This window comes from Accipiter gentilis, chromosome 23, assembly GCF_929443795.1.
Source record: "Accipiter gentilis chromosome 23, bAccGen1.1, whole genome shotgun sequence".
Taxonomy (NCBI): domain Eukaryota; kingdom Metazoa; phylum Chordata; class Aves; order Accipitriformes; family Accipitridae; genus Astur; species Astur gentilis.
The window spans coordinates 6,706,088-6,724,388 of NC_064902.1; the positions used below are offsets into that span (position 1 = coordinate 6,706,088).

Genomic DNA, 18,301 nt, shown 5'->3' on the forward strand with positions numbered 1-18,301 from the left:
TACAGACTAGTTGCAAATTTTATTGTGAGATAGGGTTAGAGTGGTAGACTAGACTAGACATAGACCTATGGTTTATTTAATTGTAAAAACTGCAAATGCAGCATCTGGTAGTGTGCATGGGTAATCTCATGCAAAATTGCATCCTTTTGTGACTTTTGTTTTGAAGTACTCTTAAGCATTGACATACCACACGCAAAACCAAACACAGTTTATTTGGTGCAGTTACAGTAGCAAAAGAAATATTCCTGATGATGTGGCTTATTTTGGTTGTTCTAGTGATGACAGAAGCAGGACAAGATTTTGAAAATGAGGCTCATATGTGTTTTTATTAGGCCAGTTTGTTTCTCTTTGTTAATCAAAGAGAATATAATACCTCTCCCTTAAATTCCTGCCTTGCTTATTCACAGATTAACCTAAACAGCAAAGGAATGCTCTTGCCTATATCATCTATCTCTTCAGAATTTTTCTGCACAGTCTGTTACAGCAAACCCTGTGACATGTACACAAGCCTACAATGATGTGGCTATGGCAAGTGGCACCTAATTCTGTCTTCTTCTCTTAATCTAATCAACTGGTACACAGTAATTCCCAAAACATAACTGGATTACTAGCATGGTCAAGCTTCTATCCAGTCACAGTTTAAAATGAACCATGTTACAAGGCAGTAGTAAAGGCACTTAATTGTTATAGTAGAGACACTTAAGACACTCTTAATTAGACAGTTTGATTAATCGGAACATCTTTGAAAACACACTGAGTTCTGATGGCTGTAGACTGAGATTCTAGTTTAATCATGTGCAAAAATAATGTGATTGTTTCAATCTCAAGGTAGGCGTGTTTGCTCCATGGAAGGAGATTTTTGTTCCTTGCAGTGTTTGTGAGGCATAGCTGCTTTTCACTGTGGAGTGGGTATGAGTCCTTTTTTCCCCAGTTTTGTTTTAGTGTGGTGGTTGTTTTTTATTTGGGGTTTGGTGGTTTGGTTTTTTGTGGTTGGTTTTTTTGTTTGTTTGTTTTTTGTGTGTTTTTTTTTTTTCTTACATTGTAGTGTTGTACAGAGCCTACAAAGGCAAGGCACTACTTCATAGTCTGTAGCCTGGATAAATCTCCAAAGATTGTAGTCTCTCATGTAACAAACTCTTTCACTTGGATTTTTTTTTTAACTTATGTCAACAGAATGTTGATCACGCTGATGGACTCTCACTGTTACCATCCACCAGCTTCTGTCAGAATTGGTAGTTGAGTTTTACCAAAAATATTTTCCAGACATTTGAAGCCTCTTCAGGTACTGAAAAATCAGCTTAATTACTGTGTAACTGAAAAGTTATGATACTTACTGATTTAACACTGTTAATGAAAGAGCTTCCCAAAGCTTTTCCAGGAATTACATCCAAGTACCGAGTGTCTTCAGCTCTTAAGATCTGCTATATCCACAACGCTCAACTCTTACAGAGTAACGGATTTCTTTGGCTTTGTCAGTGTATCAATAGTGACATTAAAATAAACTTTTGAGAGTTTTTGGTGAAGACTTCAAGTAGCAGGAGCCTAATTGTGCTCTCAACAAAGTCAACATAGTATCTCACTAGATTACAATCTGTTTAATGCTTTTAAAGTTGAAGTCCCTGAATATACTAGGATGAACGTGGTTGCTTGGGTGACTGGACAATGTTTGAGACAGTATATGGGGCTGCAGTTCTAACTTTTTAAAGAACTTTTTATCTTTGTTAATTACATAAATTACTAGAACATGCTTCAATCCATATATACTACAACTTCTGGGTACTCCAGCTTAAAAAACCTACACACATGCTAATTTTAAACTCCCATTTTGGAAGTGTAGAACTGATCTCTTTCCTAAATAGTGAGTGTTCATTAACTTGGATTCACTAGTTCCATATCCTGGGCAAGCTGCAAGTGATGATGAGATGCAGATCCTTGCAGAGTGCCTAATGGTTGGTTAAACATTTGTGGAAGGCTTGTTTTTCCAGACATGGGTAAGCTTGGGTAAGCTTGTACCAGCAACATCACTGGTATCAATATCTGCTCAGAAGCCTATGTGAAGTCATTGGCTCTTGCAAGGGCTAAGATAACTTTTATTCCATCGTGAGCAGTGACAGTGGACTCTTCTGCAGCTCAGGGCTGAGAAGACCTCAGGGTTCTGGTTCTGTCAGACCACTGGTTTTGACAAGTAAGTGTGAAAATCAAAACCTGGTGGATTCCACCTCTGAAATACGTGGTGGCACATAAAAATGCCATATGTACAAGGAATGGATCTGAGTGTACTGATGACTGTCTCTTTGGTCTGCCCAGCTGGGTGTGGACAGTTTTTGTGTAGAACAGCCAGTCTGTGTGGTTAGCTGTAAGAGGGACCAACAGTTCCTCTGTTTCTGAACAGCAGTGCGCACCTGATTGTGACACATAGCTACTGATGCCCCATCACTAAAGAAAACATATCACTATTAACAGAGATGTGATAGAAGTGCAGGAAGGAGGGCTAGAAAACTACTGTCTGCATGCAAAAAATGATTCTTAATCTACTGTCATCAACTCCTGAAGATTTTGATGAAAATAGAGGCAGAAAGCCAGTAAGATAAAGATCAGCACTTCTGTGCACTGTTCATTCTGTTACAGTTGTCTGCCTTTTACCACACATTATTATCAAGTGCTTAATCAGTATTAAATCTAATTCTGGGGATAACTTCTGAGAGATTGTTCTACAGCATTAGCAGCTAGAAGAATGTGCTGCCTATTAATTATTTACCTTATCTGTCTCCCAGAGTAACAGCTGGCAAGCAACAGAGTCTGGAACAAAACCCATACCCAGATAAATGCCACCTTTATGTAGGTATAGGAGCATACTATGTAATCTCTTAAAGCCAGTGCCTTCAGAAGTGATTAAATAATATGTGATGTAGGGATTGATTTGGAGTACATCCTGTATTGGTATGTCTTAAGTAAATGGGAGGTACTTTTCTCTGTGCAAGTGTACACAAGATATCTAATGCTTGCTGTTTTATAATGTGGCAGAAGAGCTAAAGAGTCACTGCATGAGTAGTTAGTCTAAAAATTGGTCAGTCAAGGCAGCTGTCATCTTTGAAATGTGACTGTCCTGACTGATTTTGAGAAGAAGAATATAAAGATATTAGTTGTGAAATCTCTGTTGGTATTCTGACATGTGCAAATTTGTTCCCCATTTCTTCAACGGTGTATGAAGACAGATCACTAAGCAACACCACCCTCGTTCCAGGTAGTGGGAGTATGACTTAGTACCAGAACTGCTTTTAGTTCTGGCTGACTTGTGATTGTTTTGCTGAGAAGGCAAAACAGTAAACTAAAACCATATATTTTGTCCTTTCAGAGTCTAAGCATTTTCAGTCTGTTTCCCAGGGTTCCCGGTTTCAGTCTGTTTCCCAATTTCCTCTTGATTCCTTCAGTACATACCTTCCCATAGGAGTATTGTGAGGAGTTCTACATGTGCTCACTCTTTGCTTGGAGATGCAGTGTTAGTAGGTCCTGTGAGGTCTTGATCCCTAATGAGTCATCTGATCCCTCTCATATTTTGCCTTAGAGAATGGAAGGATCACACAGACATCCTTTTAAGGAGCCAGCATTGCTCCTTCACTAGTGACAAAAAGGAAGACAGCTCACAAGCTGTGGCTCTTAAAACCTCTGTGCCATTTTTTTTTAAGAGGACATTCACTCTTAGTCTCTCTGCATTATTTCAGTCTCTAAATGCAATTTGCAGTTTCACTTAGTTAAATATGCTTTATTTCCTCTTCTGCCCTGCCAAGTTGTAATGCTTGAACAGTGGAAATACCGTGTTTTCCCTAGAGGCAAATGCAGTCTTGTGAAGGACAAAGTATCTGGGAAACATTGGGATGAAAAGGAAGTTTAGGAATTGCATTGCATAGTTTTCAAATAAAAATCCCAAGATTTTTTCTAATTTTACAAAGGAATGATGTGCTCCATTCCCCCTACCTGCCATGATTCATTCACTTTGCAACTTGTAGTTAATTACATAGATGTGTACTGTGTTGTATGCTTATTGAAAATATGCGACTTAAGTTACACTATCCAGGCTGAAAATACTAAGGAAAAGCAGTGATAAGATAAGATGATGATCTGATTGAATACAGTGCTGTTTATAGCATCTGGCTGTCATATTTCTAGTTGCTTGTCTCATACAAGCATTCTTCTGACAATTAATCAATATTGATATGATGCTCTGAATGTGCGAAGGATTGAATAGAGTAAGTGCCAACGGGACCATATGCCTTTTGGCAGAATTGGATGGGCTCAAAAAAAAAGTTTGGCTTTTTAAGTTGTACAAATTTTCACTAAGTGTAATCTTTTCTCAAAAAGGAAGGAACTAATAGTGAAGTAATGTTTTGAGGGCTATAAGCAAGATCCTTTTTGCTATTATTGGTACACATATTCAGAAGAAAGTGGTAACAATGCATATTCTGGCCATTCACTTTTAGCTATGTTGACAGTATAGTCGCAAATTTTCTGCTGTTCACAGTAAAATTCTGGCTAACGTGCACTGCTTATTGACTGTAAAAATCCTCTCATGCACTTCTAAGGGAAGACTGGGAAGTCTTGCTGTTCCATCTACTGTCTCTTCAGCTCACAAATTGCATTGGAATAATTAGACTGAAATTTCCTATTTATTCATAAGCCAGCAGAAACTGGGCAGTAATGCTGGAAACTGTCCCAAAATTGCCCAACTAGTTCTGGTGCTGTCAGCATAATTCAGTCTCTGTAGCAGTCCAGCACTGACAGTTTTTGCGTATTGCTAGTCAAATTTATTTTAGCAGTAGTTGCAGAGGAAAGCTATGTGAAACTTGTCCCCTCTCCCCTGCCTCTCCCCCGCCTGTGTTTTGGGGTGGGTGTAAAAAAAATAGTAATTCTTGGCCCCACACTGCCTTGGCAATCCCCTCCAGTTTTCCCTTTAATGTTTTCCACATATGGTTGTGAAATCCAGTGTCTGACTTATTTTCTAAATATAGAATCATCATTCTTTTGAAAATTATTGATGCAATAAGTCTCATTTGTTTTCAAGACCTTTCTTTCTCCTTTTGCAATATAATGAAGTATTGAGCAGTCTTCTATTGTCCATTTCATGTAGTGACTTTTGAAGTAACTTTATTCTTTTTTTTTGTTTTACTGTATGTTGGGAAGTATCTCGTTTTCAGTTTTGAAACAAAAAGCATAATAGCAAAGAGCACCTTCCTTTACCAGTGGAAGAGTAGCCATGCATGAGTACCCTATGCCCCACTATTAGCATAGTACTTGTTTTTTACACTGCTGTGCTTGTTACTTTGTTAGCATTTGTAGAAAAAAACCACTGATGATGGTATTAGCAAAGAGCATGCTTACTGTTTTCTTAACTGAATTTTGAGCTTTTGTCTGTTCCACTGCACTACCCAGCTGTAACCTCCTTAACCTCCTTATGTGTGTCTACATTATTAAGGTGATCAAAGGGAATTACCTTTAAATAAATGATTTAGCCTTCTCTCTTCAATGATGCGAGATTTTGTCTCGGAGGTGAAAAGTGACTGAACATAAATCTGGATTGTGGAAAAGCAAGTAAAGTGAATGAGTTTGATTCCCTGCCCCCTCCCCCCTCCCCCCCATGAATCTTCATGTGTTTGTTATCCACACAAAAAGCAGGAAACAGCCTATGATTTTTAGTAATATGCTGAGAACAAAATCTGAGGTTTTGAATAGCTTTCACTGCTTTGGCAGTGTTTTCCATTGTCAAATTTACAATTACTTATTACATAACTATTCAGAAGCAATTCCATCAGTGTAGATTTCAGTTTTAGCAGCCTGTAACACCCAAAACCACTCCACTTCTTTTGGTACAAGAAAGAATATAAAATGTCACATTAGGGAAGCAAACCATTAAATGGTACTTCAAAGCAAACAGTTTTATTCATAAAGAGAAGCTACTATACAAGTCTGCAACTAGCAGTCACAACTGATGATGGTCTTTAAAAAGTGGACAGTTCTTGAGCAGTGGGGGGGGGAGATACAAAAATATGAAGTTATTTTAAAATTGTCCCTTTTTTAAAGTCAGACTCAACAGGTTTCATCCTGCTAATGTCAATGTTCTTTTGAGTAACTAAGAGCGTGTTTGAAAAACCAATATGCAAGGATGAGCAATTTTGAACAGACTGAAAAACCCAGAATTACATAATGAAAAGGATTGTTTACTTTACATCATTACGGATTACTAAGGCACCTGAGATTTTTGGGCCTATATTGATGCAAATTATGTATTCTGTATAATGGAATTAATTACATTGTTTAGTTAGAATAACTCCCTTTTCTTTGTGGATAATCATGTGCAATTAGTGACACGAAGATTTGGAAAACCGCTGGAATTGCAGTAAGAAAATAAGGTTCATTTCTTACATAATTTCCTGACTAGCACTTTCCCAGGCTCCAGTAAACGTGCGTGTAGCATTCAAAAACATTATCAATAACATTACAGAACAAAGCAGAGTACCATTTAGTATCTGAGAGAGGATGAAGTGATTAGAGTCAATGTCTGAGGTTACAGTGTCAGTGGAATAGTCAAAAGGGACATGTATTCCTAAATGTTTATATAGGAATGTTGCAAGGTTTTCTGTGTGTCTGTGATGGAAGGGTTTTCAAGAGTTAGTTTGCCACTAACTCTTTGCCACTAACAATTTCTTGCTTTTTCTATTGGATTCCCAGGAAGACTGATAACATAAAACAGTGAGTTTTGCATGCAGATGGAAAGGTACTTGTTTCATAATAGACATTAAGTTTTAGGACTATGGTGTGGGTAGAAGAAGATAGACGTTGCTGGTTTAGTCTTAGACGTGTGGTCAGATCCTTTTGTTTGAACCTCCCCACATTCTTCAGGATGTGAGTGGGAGTATTCTACCATGCATGAAAACTTTAAACGACTCCTGTGACATCTCTTACAATGAGCATCTGATATTATTGATTTCTAAGAAAACAATTTAAAATTTATGTTTAAGTGGGATGGACATGGAGATCTAAAAATGCATGGTGAAGTATGCCGTGCTTTTGAAATCTGCTGATGAAAGAAATGTGGTGTCAACCGTGACCTACAAGCTGCAGAACAGTGAGTTAAATGTAATAGTAACAGATTATGGCTCCAGATTAATAGTGCGTTGTATGCTGTGCATTTAGCTTTCTAACACAATGCTTATGAAGTCAGGAAGACAAGATTTCTTCCATTTAGTGGTATTTCTCTTCTGGTATAAGTAATAGTTGTAGATGTAACAGCAGAATACAAGAGCCAGGGTATGGCTTTTCTTACCAGGCACGTATGTTGCTGTGTGTGGACACCAGTATTTGTGAGAGGGATATCCAGCTCTTTTGATCTGGTATGAGCAGTTTTGTCTACGACTCATTTAGAGTTTCTCCCTTTTGGTAAGGACAAGAAATTTTCCTAAGGATTTTGAACTTGGATAAACCTGGGAAGGTCTACTTTTGGTTTTTGATTGGGTTACTTTCGCTTCTTGTGGGCTATAGAGTTGACTGTGTTTGTTTCCAACATCTTTTCCATTGGGCAAGAAGTCAAACCATGACTCTTGGTAGGGATGCAGACTTTCTGGTAAAATGGAATATCTGGTAGCATATATAGCTCTTTTCTTTCACAGTATAAGTCCTTAGGAACATAGGAATTATAGAGAATATAAAGATACCAGCATCAAGGTGCCCATGCGGCCCTCATATGATTATCAGGGGAAGGAAACAGCCTATTAAATGCGTCTAGAGTGCCTTTCTAGTCATGTTAAAGCTATACCTCCTGTATTTCTGAGTGAGCTGCCTTAATAATTTATGCCCAAGTGTTTTGACAGTACTACAACCAATCTTTTCACCAGGATGTAGGCATGATCAGGAATGCATTAAAGGATGACAGCGTTTTCTATTGTAATGGGCATATTTTTACCCTCTGCAACTAAACCATGAACCTGTAGAGGGAGAGAGGAAGCTAAAATGCATAGCCCAGTTGAGGCAACAGTTGATTGCTGCTGTTATCTTTAGGGGCTTTATTCCAATTATGAATTTAGCCCAATATACCTGTTGCTTAAAAAACTCCCAAATAATCACCCCCTCAACCACATCATAGTAGTGAGAGTGGATATGTTAATTTCTGTCTTTTTTTTTTTTCCAAATTACAGATAAACTGTTGACACATCATGTTTCAATTGGTAATACAGTTACAACTTGGCTAAATGAAGGGAAGTACTTTTTTCTACTTGACTGCTTAGCGCACAAACTCAGAGTGACTGGCATAGCTGAGAAAAAGTATGTCTTTAAGAGGAAATAGAACAGCTTATTTGGTATGGAAGCAAGAGGGGAGTTCTACTTTACAATCTACTTAAGGGGCAAGGTTGGGGAAATCCCCTAACATTGTTAGCATGACACAAGATCTTGTGTTTGAAGACTTGCAGAAACATGTGATGACTAATCTCACTTGTCTTTTCTATTTGTTCATCACCAGAACTGTGATGTTTGGGGACAGCTGGTGTCTTCAGACCTAAGCCATCCCATGTTTGTTTGTTCTGTATAAGCCTACAGACTGAGCCAGCTAGGATGGCAGTGAAGCTAAACTTGGAGAGTAGAGTTTTGATCCTAAGGAACTGAAAACAGTAGGACTTGTCAAGGTGAGTTGTCTTGTGACCTTGGTTCTCCTTGAGCTATGAGAGAATAATTGTACTTTCGTCTGAAGAGAAAGACCTGCAATGAAGTCATGTTTTCAATTCAAATGGAGGCAATGAAGCTCAGTAACTTGACTATATGGACATCTGGATTAGAGGCAGAGATGATTTTGACTCTCAATATTGTTCTTCTATATCAGAAAGTTGGTCTTAGTTGACCTCCCACTAAAAGGTAAATAGGCTTTTTGGGAGCTCTCCTTTTCCCTTATTTGTAGCTGAGAAAGGTCTGCTGGGCGTAGTGTTAAGTTCTGCTTCCTGTATTGCTAGTGAGGTTTTTTGTGGGTTTGTTTGTTTTGGTTTTTTTTTTTTTTTCCCTAACTGGATTTCAGGTTTTTGTACTGAAAGTGCAGTTTAACTGTTGAAGGATAATGTGGGAGTTTCTGAAACTGAATAGGTAAACAAATGATGGGACTGTTTTATTTAAGAGATTCCTTGCTTGTCACTAAGGAATAAGAGGAATCCAAAAAAATGTATTTCACTTAGCCATAACTGTGATGAATGCTAGGCGAGGTCCCATAAAGGGGGATGGAGATATTTTAGTCTGTCAATTTGTCAGACTAATCACTGTCTTGCTCAGAGGGGTTATTTCAGTGAAGAATGGAAGTCAGCTCTCAAGTGAGATAGAAATAAATGTCGTGAAGAGATACCTGACTCATAATTAATTCTGTTCTACAGGTGATCATGCACAATATTATATAATATCTTACAAATATAATTTGAAGGCAGTGTATGGTGACTCACAAGTTCTGTATTCTCAACCTTTATAAGGCATTCCTTTAAGCTATTCTTCTCCTAGATGCTGAATTACATAAGTAACAAAAACACTGTTTTGTGTCAGATATCCTTCTGGTTGTTAAGAATAACTCCTGCATGTCTCCATCTACTTCAAAAGTAACTCTTCAGGTGACTCAACAAAAGGAAAGAGAAACTGGAATATTTAACAGGAATATCTTGTATTCAGTGCCTTTTAAGAATCTAAACTCCTCTAATGTGTATTTCAGAAACACTTGCCAGTTGAATCCTTCCACTGTGTATTTTGCCATGTTCATTGAGTTATTGTCACTGTTGATTTTAAAAGTCTTAAGGCTGTTTAATGCACAAACAAGTCATGCTGAGGTCAAAGCAAGTTTAATAACACTTCTTGTTGAATTCTGAAATATAGGAGGATCATTCTGCATGAGTACTCAACAGCTGTGAACTGTTTTAATGAACAAAGCCTTATTTCTATGTGACTATTAAAGCAAATAGTGTTTGTGAATGTATGTGTTTGTATAGCAAGTAGAAGTCTCTTTTGTAGGCTTTCTGCACCTCTCTATCTTTCAAGTATGTTTTTCCTCAAGGGAGGTAGCCTGGAGCTTATGGAATGATTTTGTAGTGTAAAGATGCCAAGTACTAGCTAGTAGAGATTTTTCAAGTGCAAGTGCTCACAGCTGCAAAATCTGTTTCTATAACTTTACTATGGCTATTATGCTCCAGAAAACACTTCTGTATGTTCACTAGAAATGCATGAGTCAACACCAAATCTGCAGCAGCAAGTATAACTGTGAAGTTAATTTTACAGAATGCATAGGAAGGAGGAAAAATGTACATGTGTTGCCTCAGCACTTACTCATCACCACCTTTATAACTGAGGGTTTGTAGGTTAGAATTTGGGATATACTACTGTCCAGAAACAGTAGTTATCATAGTGATAGTTCAAGTTGTGTATATCTGACATGAACAATAAATGAAGGCAGGTAATACTTTACAAGGTGAAGGAAACAATCCACAAGGGAACTTCTTATTTATGATTACTGCTGACATTACAAGCTTTCCAAAAAGATCAAGAGATGTTCCATGTTAGTTTTCTCATTTTATGTATTGATAGGCTTCCAAAGCACACAGAAATTGGATAAATTTTCTATTCAGTGTTGGCAGTGAGGGGCTGATACAAAGTTTCCTAAGCAAGTTAAGAGGCAGGTAAGGCAGAGACTGTTAGTCAGATCATAGCGAAAATGGCTGTATTTCTATCCTTGAGGAAGGCAAAATAGAAATCATCTTCAGTTGAACATACATAAGTACATACAAAGGAAATGCTTAGTTTTAGAACACACAGGACAGTAACGATTGTGCAGAATTGATTATGTACATGTTTAAGGAATGTACAAATTTTGCAAGAATTTTAAGCAAGGAGCTTGCCAGTTCCAGTGACAAAACTACTGGACTTTATTACTTCCCCCAGATTAAAGAACTTGGAGGTTTCTGTAGACTTTTAGAATGTATTTTGAATGTTACAGATTTTTAAATTGCAAAGAGAACAAGAAAAGCGTAAAGCTTATTAGAAGTAGACTGCATTGTGCAGAACACTCATTTTTGCTCTTTTAATCATGTATACTATTTCTTACAAGCTGTCTAATCTACTGTAAAGTATGCAGTATAATAATTTGGCACGGTTTTTGAAAACTTAGCACTATCCCATCCTTAAATATTTTACTATTTGACTTCTATATTTGCTGCATTTTTTTTTGCTTTTCCTTTGAGTTGAACATTGGTTTACATTACATTTTGCATATAAGAAAGTGTCAATCTTCCATATGCTTAATACATAAAATCTTCCAATAAATAAAAGTTGAACTTAAAGGTGAAATTGATAAGGCAGCAAAACCAGTTGGTCAAATTACATATAAATGGTGCACTGAAGGCCAATGCACTGTGAAAATGTGTGAGGAAAATTAACGCTAACACTAGAATATCAAAGGCTACTCTGGAAAGCCGAGACAGTGCATTTTTCAAATGTTGCATATCGCAGAAAAAACCACTGCTCTGCATTCTTCAGAAAGCCCATTTATTCTTCCATCCCAAAGAAAGGATGTAAATTAAATCCTTGCTGAACTAATAATGCAGCCAGGGAAAAAAAAAAAAAAGTGAATTGTTATTTAACGATTTAACATGCAGAGAGAGATTAACTCAGTCCACAATGCCTGAGGAAACTAATCTAAAAAGTCCTCTGGGCACACTTTGGTTGGAGGGAAGAGAAACTCCCACAGCAGTAACTCCTAGTGTGTCCTTTGCTAGTGAATGGCCTGTGATTCTCTTCTTTTGCTTCCTGCAGTTCTGAACTGAGTTGGAAATTTTACATCCTCAGGCCCAGATACATCCCTGATCTGAGAGGGATGCTCAGAGGAGGGAAGAAAGCTTAATGAGATTTAGTCCCTAGTCTGGTAAGTCTCCATGTGACTCCTTGCTTTGACCCCAACCTCCTTGTTATTTCTGTAAAGGAACAAGCTTTATCTGATCAGGAATACAGAGACAGATCTCTTCTGTGCATTATTTTTAAAAAAGAAACAAAGAGAATTAAAACCAGACTTAACATAACTTGTCCTATGCTGGCACAAGGCTTCTGAGCAGTATAGGGAAAACAATCTTTTGCCGTCCCAGGAATAAAGTATTTTGTCCTCATTCATCAAATGGCAAAGTGCGGACTTGTAGCAGAGGCAGAGCAGTTCTGTCAAGTGTCACACTCCCTACAAAGTGTGGAGTATTGTGATAAGTGAGCTCTGCTGAGCCAGTAGTGTACAGCTCCAGTTCTGTACCCACTCGTCTCCTTTGCTAGAATCCACATGTCCAGCCGTGAGACAGAATCACGCGGCAGGCCAGAGAGATGGGAAGAGAAGTGTGTGTCTGTCTCTTAATGCAGTACATGCTATTGGGAAGGCCTGCTGCCCTCAGAGCCTCTCCTTCCAGCTGCAGAGGCACAGAGCAGGGCTGGGCACATGAGCAGCAGCATTTGGCTGCTCCCTGTGGGTGTCGGGGATCTTGCTTGGTCTTTGCACTGAATCAACTGGACAGGATGCTGTTGAGGGGGAAGGTTTCTCAGCCAGCACCAGGGGTTTTGAGTATTTTGTTTGTTTCTAAAATCGGTCTGGACTGCAAAGCTAAAAACTTTCAGCAGCTGCAGAGCCTAGTCTGTCATTTTGTGTTGTAGCATGCACTATTCTAGGAGGTATCGGGCAGCAGCAGAGAACTTTGCCTATTATTTCATAGCACAGTTGGTTTTCTAACTTGATTCCTTGGGGGACCTTTAAGGGAAAGGAAACCCACAAATAAATTGAAGTGGGTTTCTTTATATTAATAATTATATATTATTATATATATTAAAATATATTACTAGCTATAAAGTGAAGTATATATTTGGGTTTTTATTTGCAATAAAATGCAAATTTACTATTGATAATTTATACTGGATTTTCTTTTGGTTCTGCAATGAGATCTTTGTTTTAGAACAGATGAGAAGCTCCAACTGATCAGTCTTATTTCAAGGTCTCACTGCTGATTTAATAGATTCCTGCTTTCCAGTCTCACTTTGTCATTAATTTGGGAATTTTTGTCCTGAAGGACATTAGCTATAATATTTTAGCTGAAGAGGATTTCCCCTCTGAAGGAAGTGGAAGGTCTCTAACTGCTCTTAAGAGGTTTTAAATTTTCTGGATTACTCTAAATTTATGTAAAGGTTGTGATGTGAAGTTGAAGTCCACCTTTCATCTTGAAATACTTTATTAATGGGGTAATGAAATACAGTTATCTCAAGTGGAACACAGCTACTGACCTACTGAAACATGAAGATTTTTCATTTTGAAAGTCTGAAGGAATAATCCCAACTCATTCTAAGGTCTGTATATACAACTGTCTGATCTTTTTGGACTGTTTTAGCTTTGGAAGAGGTAGTAGCTCAAAGGGGTTCTCTCTGCCGTAGAGGTTCCGCATAGCTCTAATAATAACAACAGGGTTTTATCCCATTGTCCAAAGCCAAGGTGTGTGTTCTGTGCTGGAGGAACATCTAGCCTAGTTTAGTTCCATATGCAGCCTAACTCTGGAAGTAGTTTAGTTTATCTTGCCTCCTTTGCTGTTAAGGAAAGTAAACTATTTTAGAGTATGCTGCCACAAACAGTTGCCTCAAGACAACCAAAAGGAATATATGTTGCAGTGAGAGGATGCAGCAGCGTTCCTGTGGACATTGCCTGTTGTGGGAATTGGAGAACAATTGTTTTGACTGCATATTCTCGTAAAGCTTTCTTGACACCGTATTGCCAGTTCAGTAACTCGGTCCTCCTTTTAAGTTATACCTATTCTCAAATAATGTTACTAAAAATAAGCATCTTCTGTCAGCTCAGTTGTTAAGCCTGCTCTCACACAGTTGTGAATAAAATCAAGTTAGCTGACAGGTCAATTTGTAAGTTTGAAATACTGCTCTTACTCTGATTTTGACTTGTGTTGTGCCACATTGCTATTATGAGTTGGCCTATTCTAACTATTGTTCTGACATAACCTGCAGCAGAATCTGAAAGATGCTACTGGAGTAAAAATGCTCACTTTCAGTCTAACCTCCAGCATGTGCTGAGGGGACTGACCAGTGTGTCTTGCTGCTGGCTGCCTCAAAGGCCGTTTGCCATCTAGTGGCTTAAATGCATTAATGCCAAAAGGCTGTAAAGTGGCAAAGCTGGTTCCTATTAAAAGCAGTCGAAGTTAGTTGTTTATCTTCTTTTTCCACCTCCCCATGCTTTGCAGCTGTTCCTGTTTCAGCTTTATGAGGTGATAAGCCAAACTGTCCAAGAAAACATCACTAGCTGTCACTTACTGTTGTCCATGGCAGATTCCTGAAAAGGTTGGACTATTGCCTCAAGTTAGCATACTGATTTCTCCTGTTTTGTTCCTTGAAGTTTCCTACTTTTGTTGTGAAAATGTTTGTGTATATGTAGAGAGAGAATACCCTGAATCCTTACTGGAGTGTTGGTAGATGCTGCACGCTTTATGCTTCTCAACTGCATTTTTGTTTCCCTGTGCAGCATATCTGGTAATTTGTGATGGGTTTTAATCTGCACAGTTGCAACCACCCCTATTGACATCAGCACAAGCCATAACATACTGGAAGTCTTTTGATTTCTGCTGACACCATTACTGCCACTAAGAAAGGCCCAGAGCCTGAGTTACGACAACATTTTTAATTGCCTTTTCCATTTGAGAACTGGAAAACTGCCTAAAGGAGGTGGGAGATGACAGTGTTTCCTCCCTTCTAGCTAGAATACCCTCCTGTAAGCCAAGATCTCTGAGGTCTCTTCCTATGTCTGCAATTACCCAACACAGATGAGTTTCTTCTCTCTGTCCCCATGTCCCCATCTTTACAATGGGATAATATCTTTTTGTTAGGTTTTTACAGGTTAGGTGTTCCTGATATTAGTATCACGCTGAAAAGAATTCATAGGATATCCTCCTCTGCCACCGACATCCACATGTATACACCACTTCCAGATTACTTAATGTTCTCAGGAAAAATGGCGAAAGGAAAAAAAAAAAATCTGGAAAACTTTACTCTGAACACGGAAAGAATCAAGTGGTGGGTGTAATGCCTCAGAGGAGGAGGGGATTTCATGCAGATGACAAAATTGACAGAGAGACAGCTTCTCTTTTGTATGAGCTTGAAGAATTTTGGTTGGTTATCTAGCTTAAGATACTGATTTAAACTGTTGGTGTTCATATTTTGTCATTAAAAAGTTGAAATCAAGTAGGGCTCAGATACTCCCCCCCCCCGCCCCTGCTCTTTTCAGCAGTTGCTGTTAGACATGAAAAGTTTTAGTTCAACTGTAGCACTACTAAGAAAAATGTGACTTCTGAGCCAGAAGTGCCATGCTATTGAGTGGAACGCTCTGTAACATAGATACAATCTTTTATATATTGCTGCTTAAATAATAATCTGAAATAGTCTGGAGCTACTGTGCTGAATTACACTGAGTCCAAAGTCTTACCTGTTTGGAAGACTTCAAGTCAATGTGTTCTTAAATTCAAGTCCGTTACAATTAAATTGCATGTTTGCTATTTGAAGGTGTGGGTTGTTTGGGTTTGGGGGGGTTGCTTGTTTGTTTTGGTTTGTGTTTTTGTTTGGTGGTGTTTTTCGTGTGTGTGTGGTTTTTTTTAAACCACAGAATGAAGTCAGATACTTTATTGCTGCAGTGAGGGTGTTCTACCTCAGTTTCGGTTGTCTAACTCCTTAAGTCAGGGAAGACTGGTGGGTTTGCCCTCCGTTTAGAAAGGAATTGGTGGAACTCACATAGAGGTTTTTCAGAAATCTCTGGGAAATAGCACTTGTCAGAAAATTCTGTTTAATAGGGTGTCTCTTCTCCTAGGCCAGCGTGCAGTTTTTGGGGAACACTTGCTTGCGAAGCAGAAAGCTGGTGCTGGACGTTAGTTTTAGCACCTGGAGCGCCCGCTTACGTTGGAAGTTTCACCACGGGTGTCAAAAGCGTAACTCAACCGCCAGACGTTCACCCTGCTCCATTACGGGCCCCGCGATGAGCAGACCGCTCCCCCCGCTTCGGCGCGGGTGTCGCGCCCCGTGCCCGCTTTCCGCCCGCAGGCCGGGGCGGTCCCGGCGGCGCTGACGAGATCGCGGCGCGACGGCGGCGGCGCCACCGCCATTTCCTGCCGGCGGGGCAGGGCCGGGCAGGGCCGGGTCGGGCCGGGCCGGGCGGGGAGCGGATGGCCTCGCGGGACGTGCTCCGCCAGACCACCCGGCTGGCCTCCTCCGGCGCTTTGCTGCAGGTGCGGGGCCGCCCCGGGCCGCCTCCCTCCTTTCTCCTCCTCCGCCTGCTCCGCGGAGCCTGGCGGGAGCCGCCTCAGCCCCGCTCGGCCCGCAGGTGTTTCCCGTGCGGCTTCCTTCACAGGTGCTGTTCCGGGTGGTCACCTTCGGGCTGAACGCGTTCACTCTGCGCTACCTCTCCAGAGAGCTGATCGGCGTGGTCAACGTGAGGTGAGGAGGAGGATGAAGAGCAGCCGGGCTGGAAGCCCGTGTCCCGCATCCCGACCGCGCTGTTCGCCTGAAGCCTGACCTACGTGAGGCTTCCCTGGGAACAGGTCTCCCGGCGTGATGGGGCTTTTTGAAAGCGTTTGTGTTTGGTGCGGGATGTCGGGGGGCTCTGGTCTGCGGGCTGCGTCCCTAATAATGCTTTGCATAACGCTGTTGAATTTGCCGTTAGGGGTTTTACAATGTTTGGTCGTTGAATGCCTCCCGAGTTCTGTTTTGGCCTGAAACAAAGGTGCTGCTGGCCTGTTTTCCACGTTAAAGCATCAGCTTGCTGACGAAAAGCCAGATGCAATTGCGTATTACGTGCTGTTGCTATGTGACAGATTTCTCAACTGTGTTTTTGGTTTATAGCGTGCTTGAAGTATTTTTGCTGTTTGAATAATCACATGTAATACTTCCCCTCCTTTTTTACGAGAGGATGATAATTTATCTCATATCGCCATATTTTCTTTGCGTACCTGTTGGATTTGTGTGTCAAGCAGTCCTGTGTAAAAACTGCCAGTGATGCTACTGCATGATGGATTTCAGCAGTAGTAGGTAAGGAAATAATTTTCTCTTTCTTTTTCCTCATTTCCTTTAGGCTAACTCTACTGTATTCAACAGTTGTCTTCCTAGCCAGGGAGGCATTTCGCAGAGCTTGTTTGAGTGGAAGTACAAAACGAAACTGGACCAAAACAATTAATCTATTGTGGCTGACGTAAGATACCTTTAAAAATGTAGTTCTTTGGAATTTATTTCTAATTCTTGTCTGAGAGCTCATAAAATGAGAGCAATTATTTACTGAGGTAATTATTTCAACATTGAACATTTAGTAGTCTTGGTATTGTTTCAGGACTGATGCAGGAAACTGGTCAAGTCTGTTGCTTTAGCATTTATGGACTAGTTCTCTTTTTGGAGCACATGGGCAAGTGCATTGCCAAAGGTGTTATCGGGAGCCATTTGTTCTGTCACTTTGCCTGAAGTTTCATTTCTGTTGTAGTTGTTAAAGGAAAACCCTGTTGCACAAATACATAGTCCTCTTTCTTTCTCTGCCTGCTCAGTCTTGCTCTTTTACTACTTGATGTGCATTTGTGAAGCTGCTTTAGATATATTTTTTTTACCCTTCAAACTATTTTTTTCAAAGTCTTGAGCCCTGATGCAGTTTATTGGCATGGCAACATAAATGTTTGTGTTGGGTAGGAGAGATGTAAAAAGGTGAAAGAAAGAGTTGGAATTAAGCAACAAGGAGTAAGTAGGACTACTTCTTTCAACTGTAGTGCCGGTTGTAGCAGAAAGTGGTTAGCTTAAAGTCTCCGTGAAGTTGCAGCCGGAGAGTGTAATAGCACGTTGCAGCCAAGTGGATTTTATGACTTGTTTGTCCCTTCTGGTTCCTAGATACATCTCTCTGCTACTTCCCCTTTGTCAGATCTAGCAGCTGTGCAGCCACAATTAGGTGGGCTGGGAAGTAAGTTTACCTACCTGATACGTTGGAAAACTACCCCTGCATGATAAAATAGTAGTCTTCCATTGGGGCGCCCTACTGACTTTCTCTGGAACTGCACAGCTGTTAATTAGATCTGGCCCAGGAGTGGGGGGTTATGTGTGGACATCTGCATCCAGGTATAAAGAAGAGGGATTGTCGCTTTCAGGGATGGGTTTAGTACTAATATTTTAAATGTAATGGATCAGTTCTCTTTGCTGTATTATAGTCAATTTTCTGCTATTTGACAGCCTTTCAGGTGGGCATTAAATGGTAGAGGCA

The 18,301-nt window shown here is 39.9% G+C and overlaps 1 protein-coding gene across 2 annotated transcripts in view; it reads left to right on the top strand.

Annotated features, from left to right (window-relative positions):
- RFT1 (RFT1 homolog) overlaps positions 1-18,301 on the top strand; it is a 60,975-nt gene that overhangs the window by 27,789 nt on the left and 14,885 nt on the right. Inside the window, exons 2-4 of one of the 2 annotated variants that reach the window (XM_049826398.1) lie at positions 16,194-16,298; positions 16,421-16,506; positions 17,141-17,257. In XM_049826398.1, the coding sequence (XP_049682355.1) occupies positions 16,236-16,298; positions 16,421-16,506; positions 17,141-17,257 (266 nt within the window). In that variant the 5' untranslated portion in view covers positions 16,194-16,235. Of the gene's footprint in view, positions 1-16,193; positions 16,299-16,420; positions 16,507-16,630; positions 17,098-17,140; positions 17,258-18,301 lie in introns of those variants that run through there. The other variant, XM_049826399.1, reaches the window with a different exon arrangement.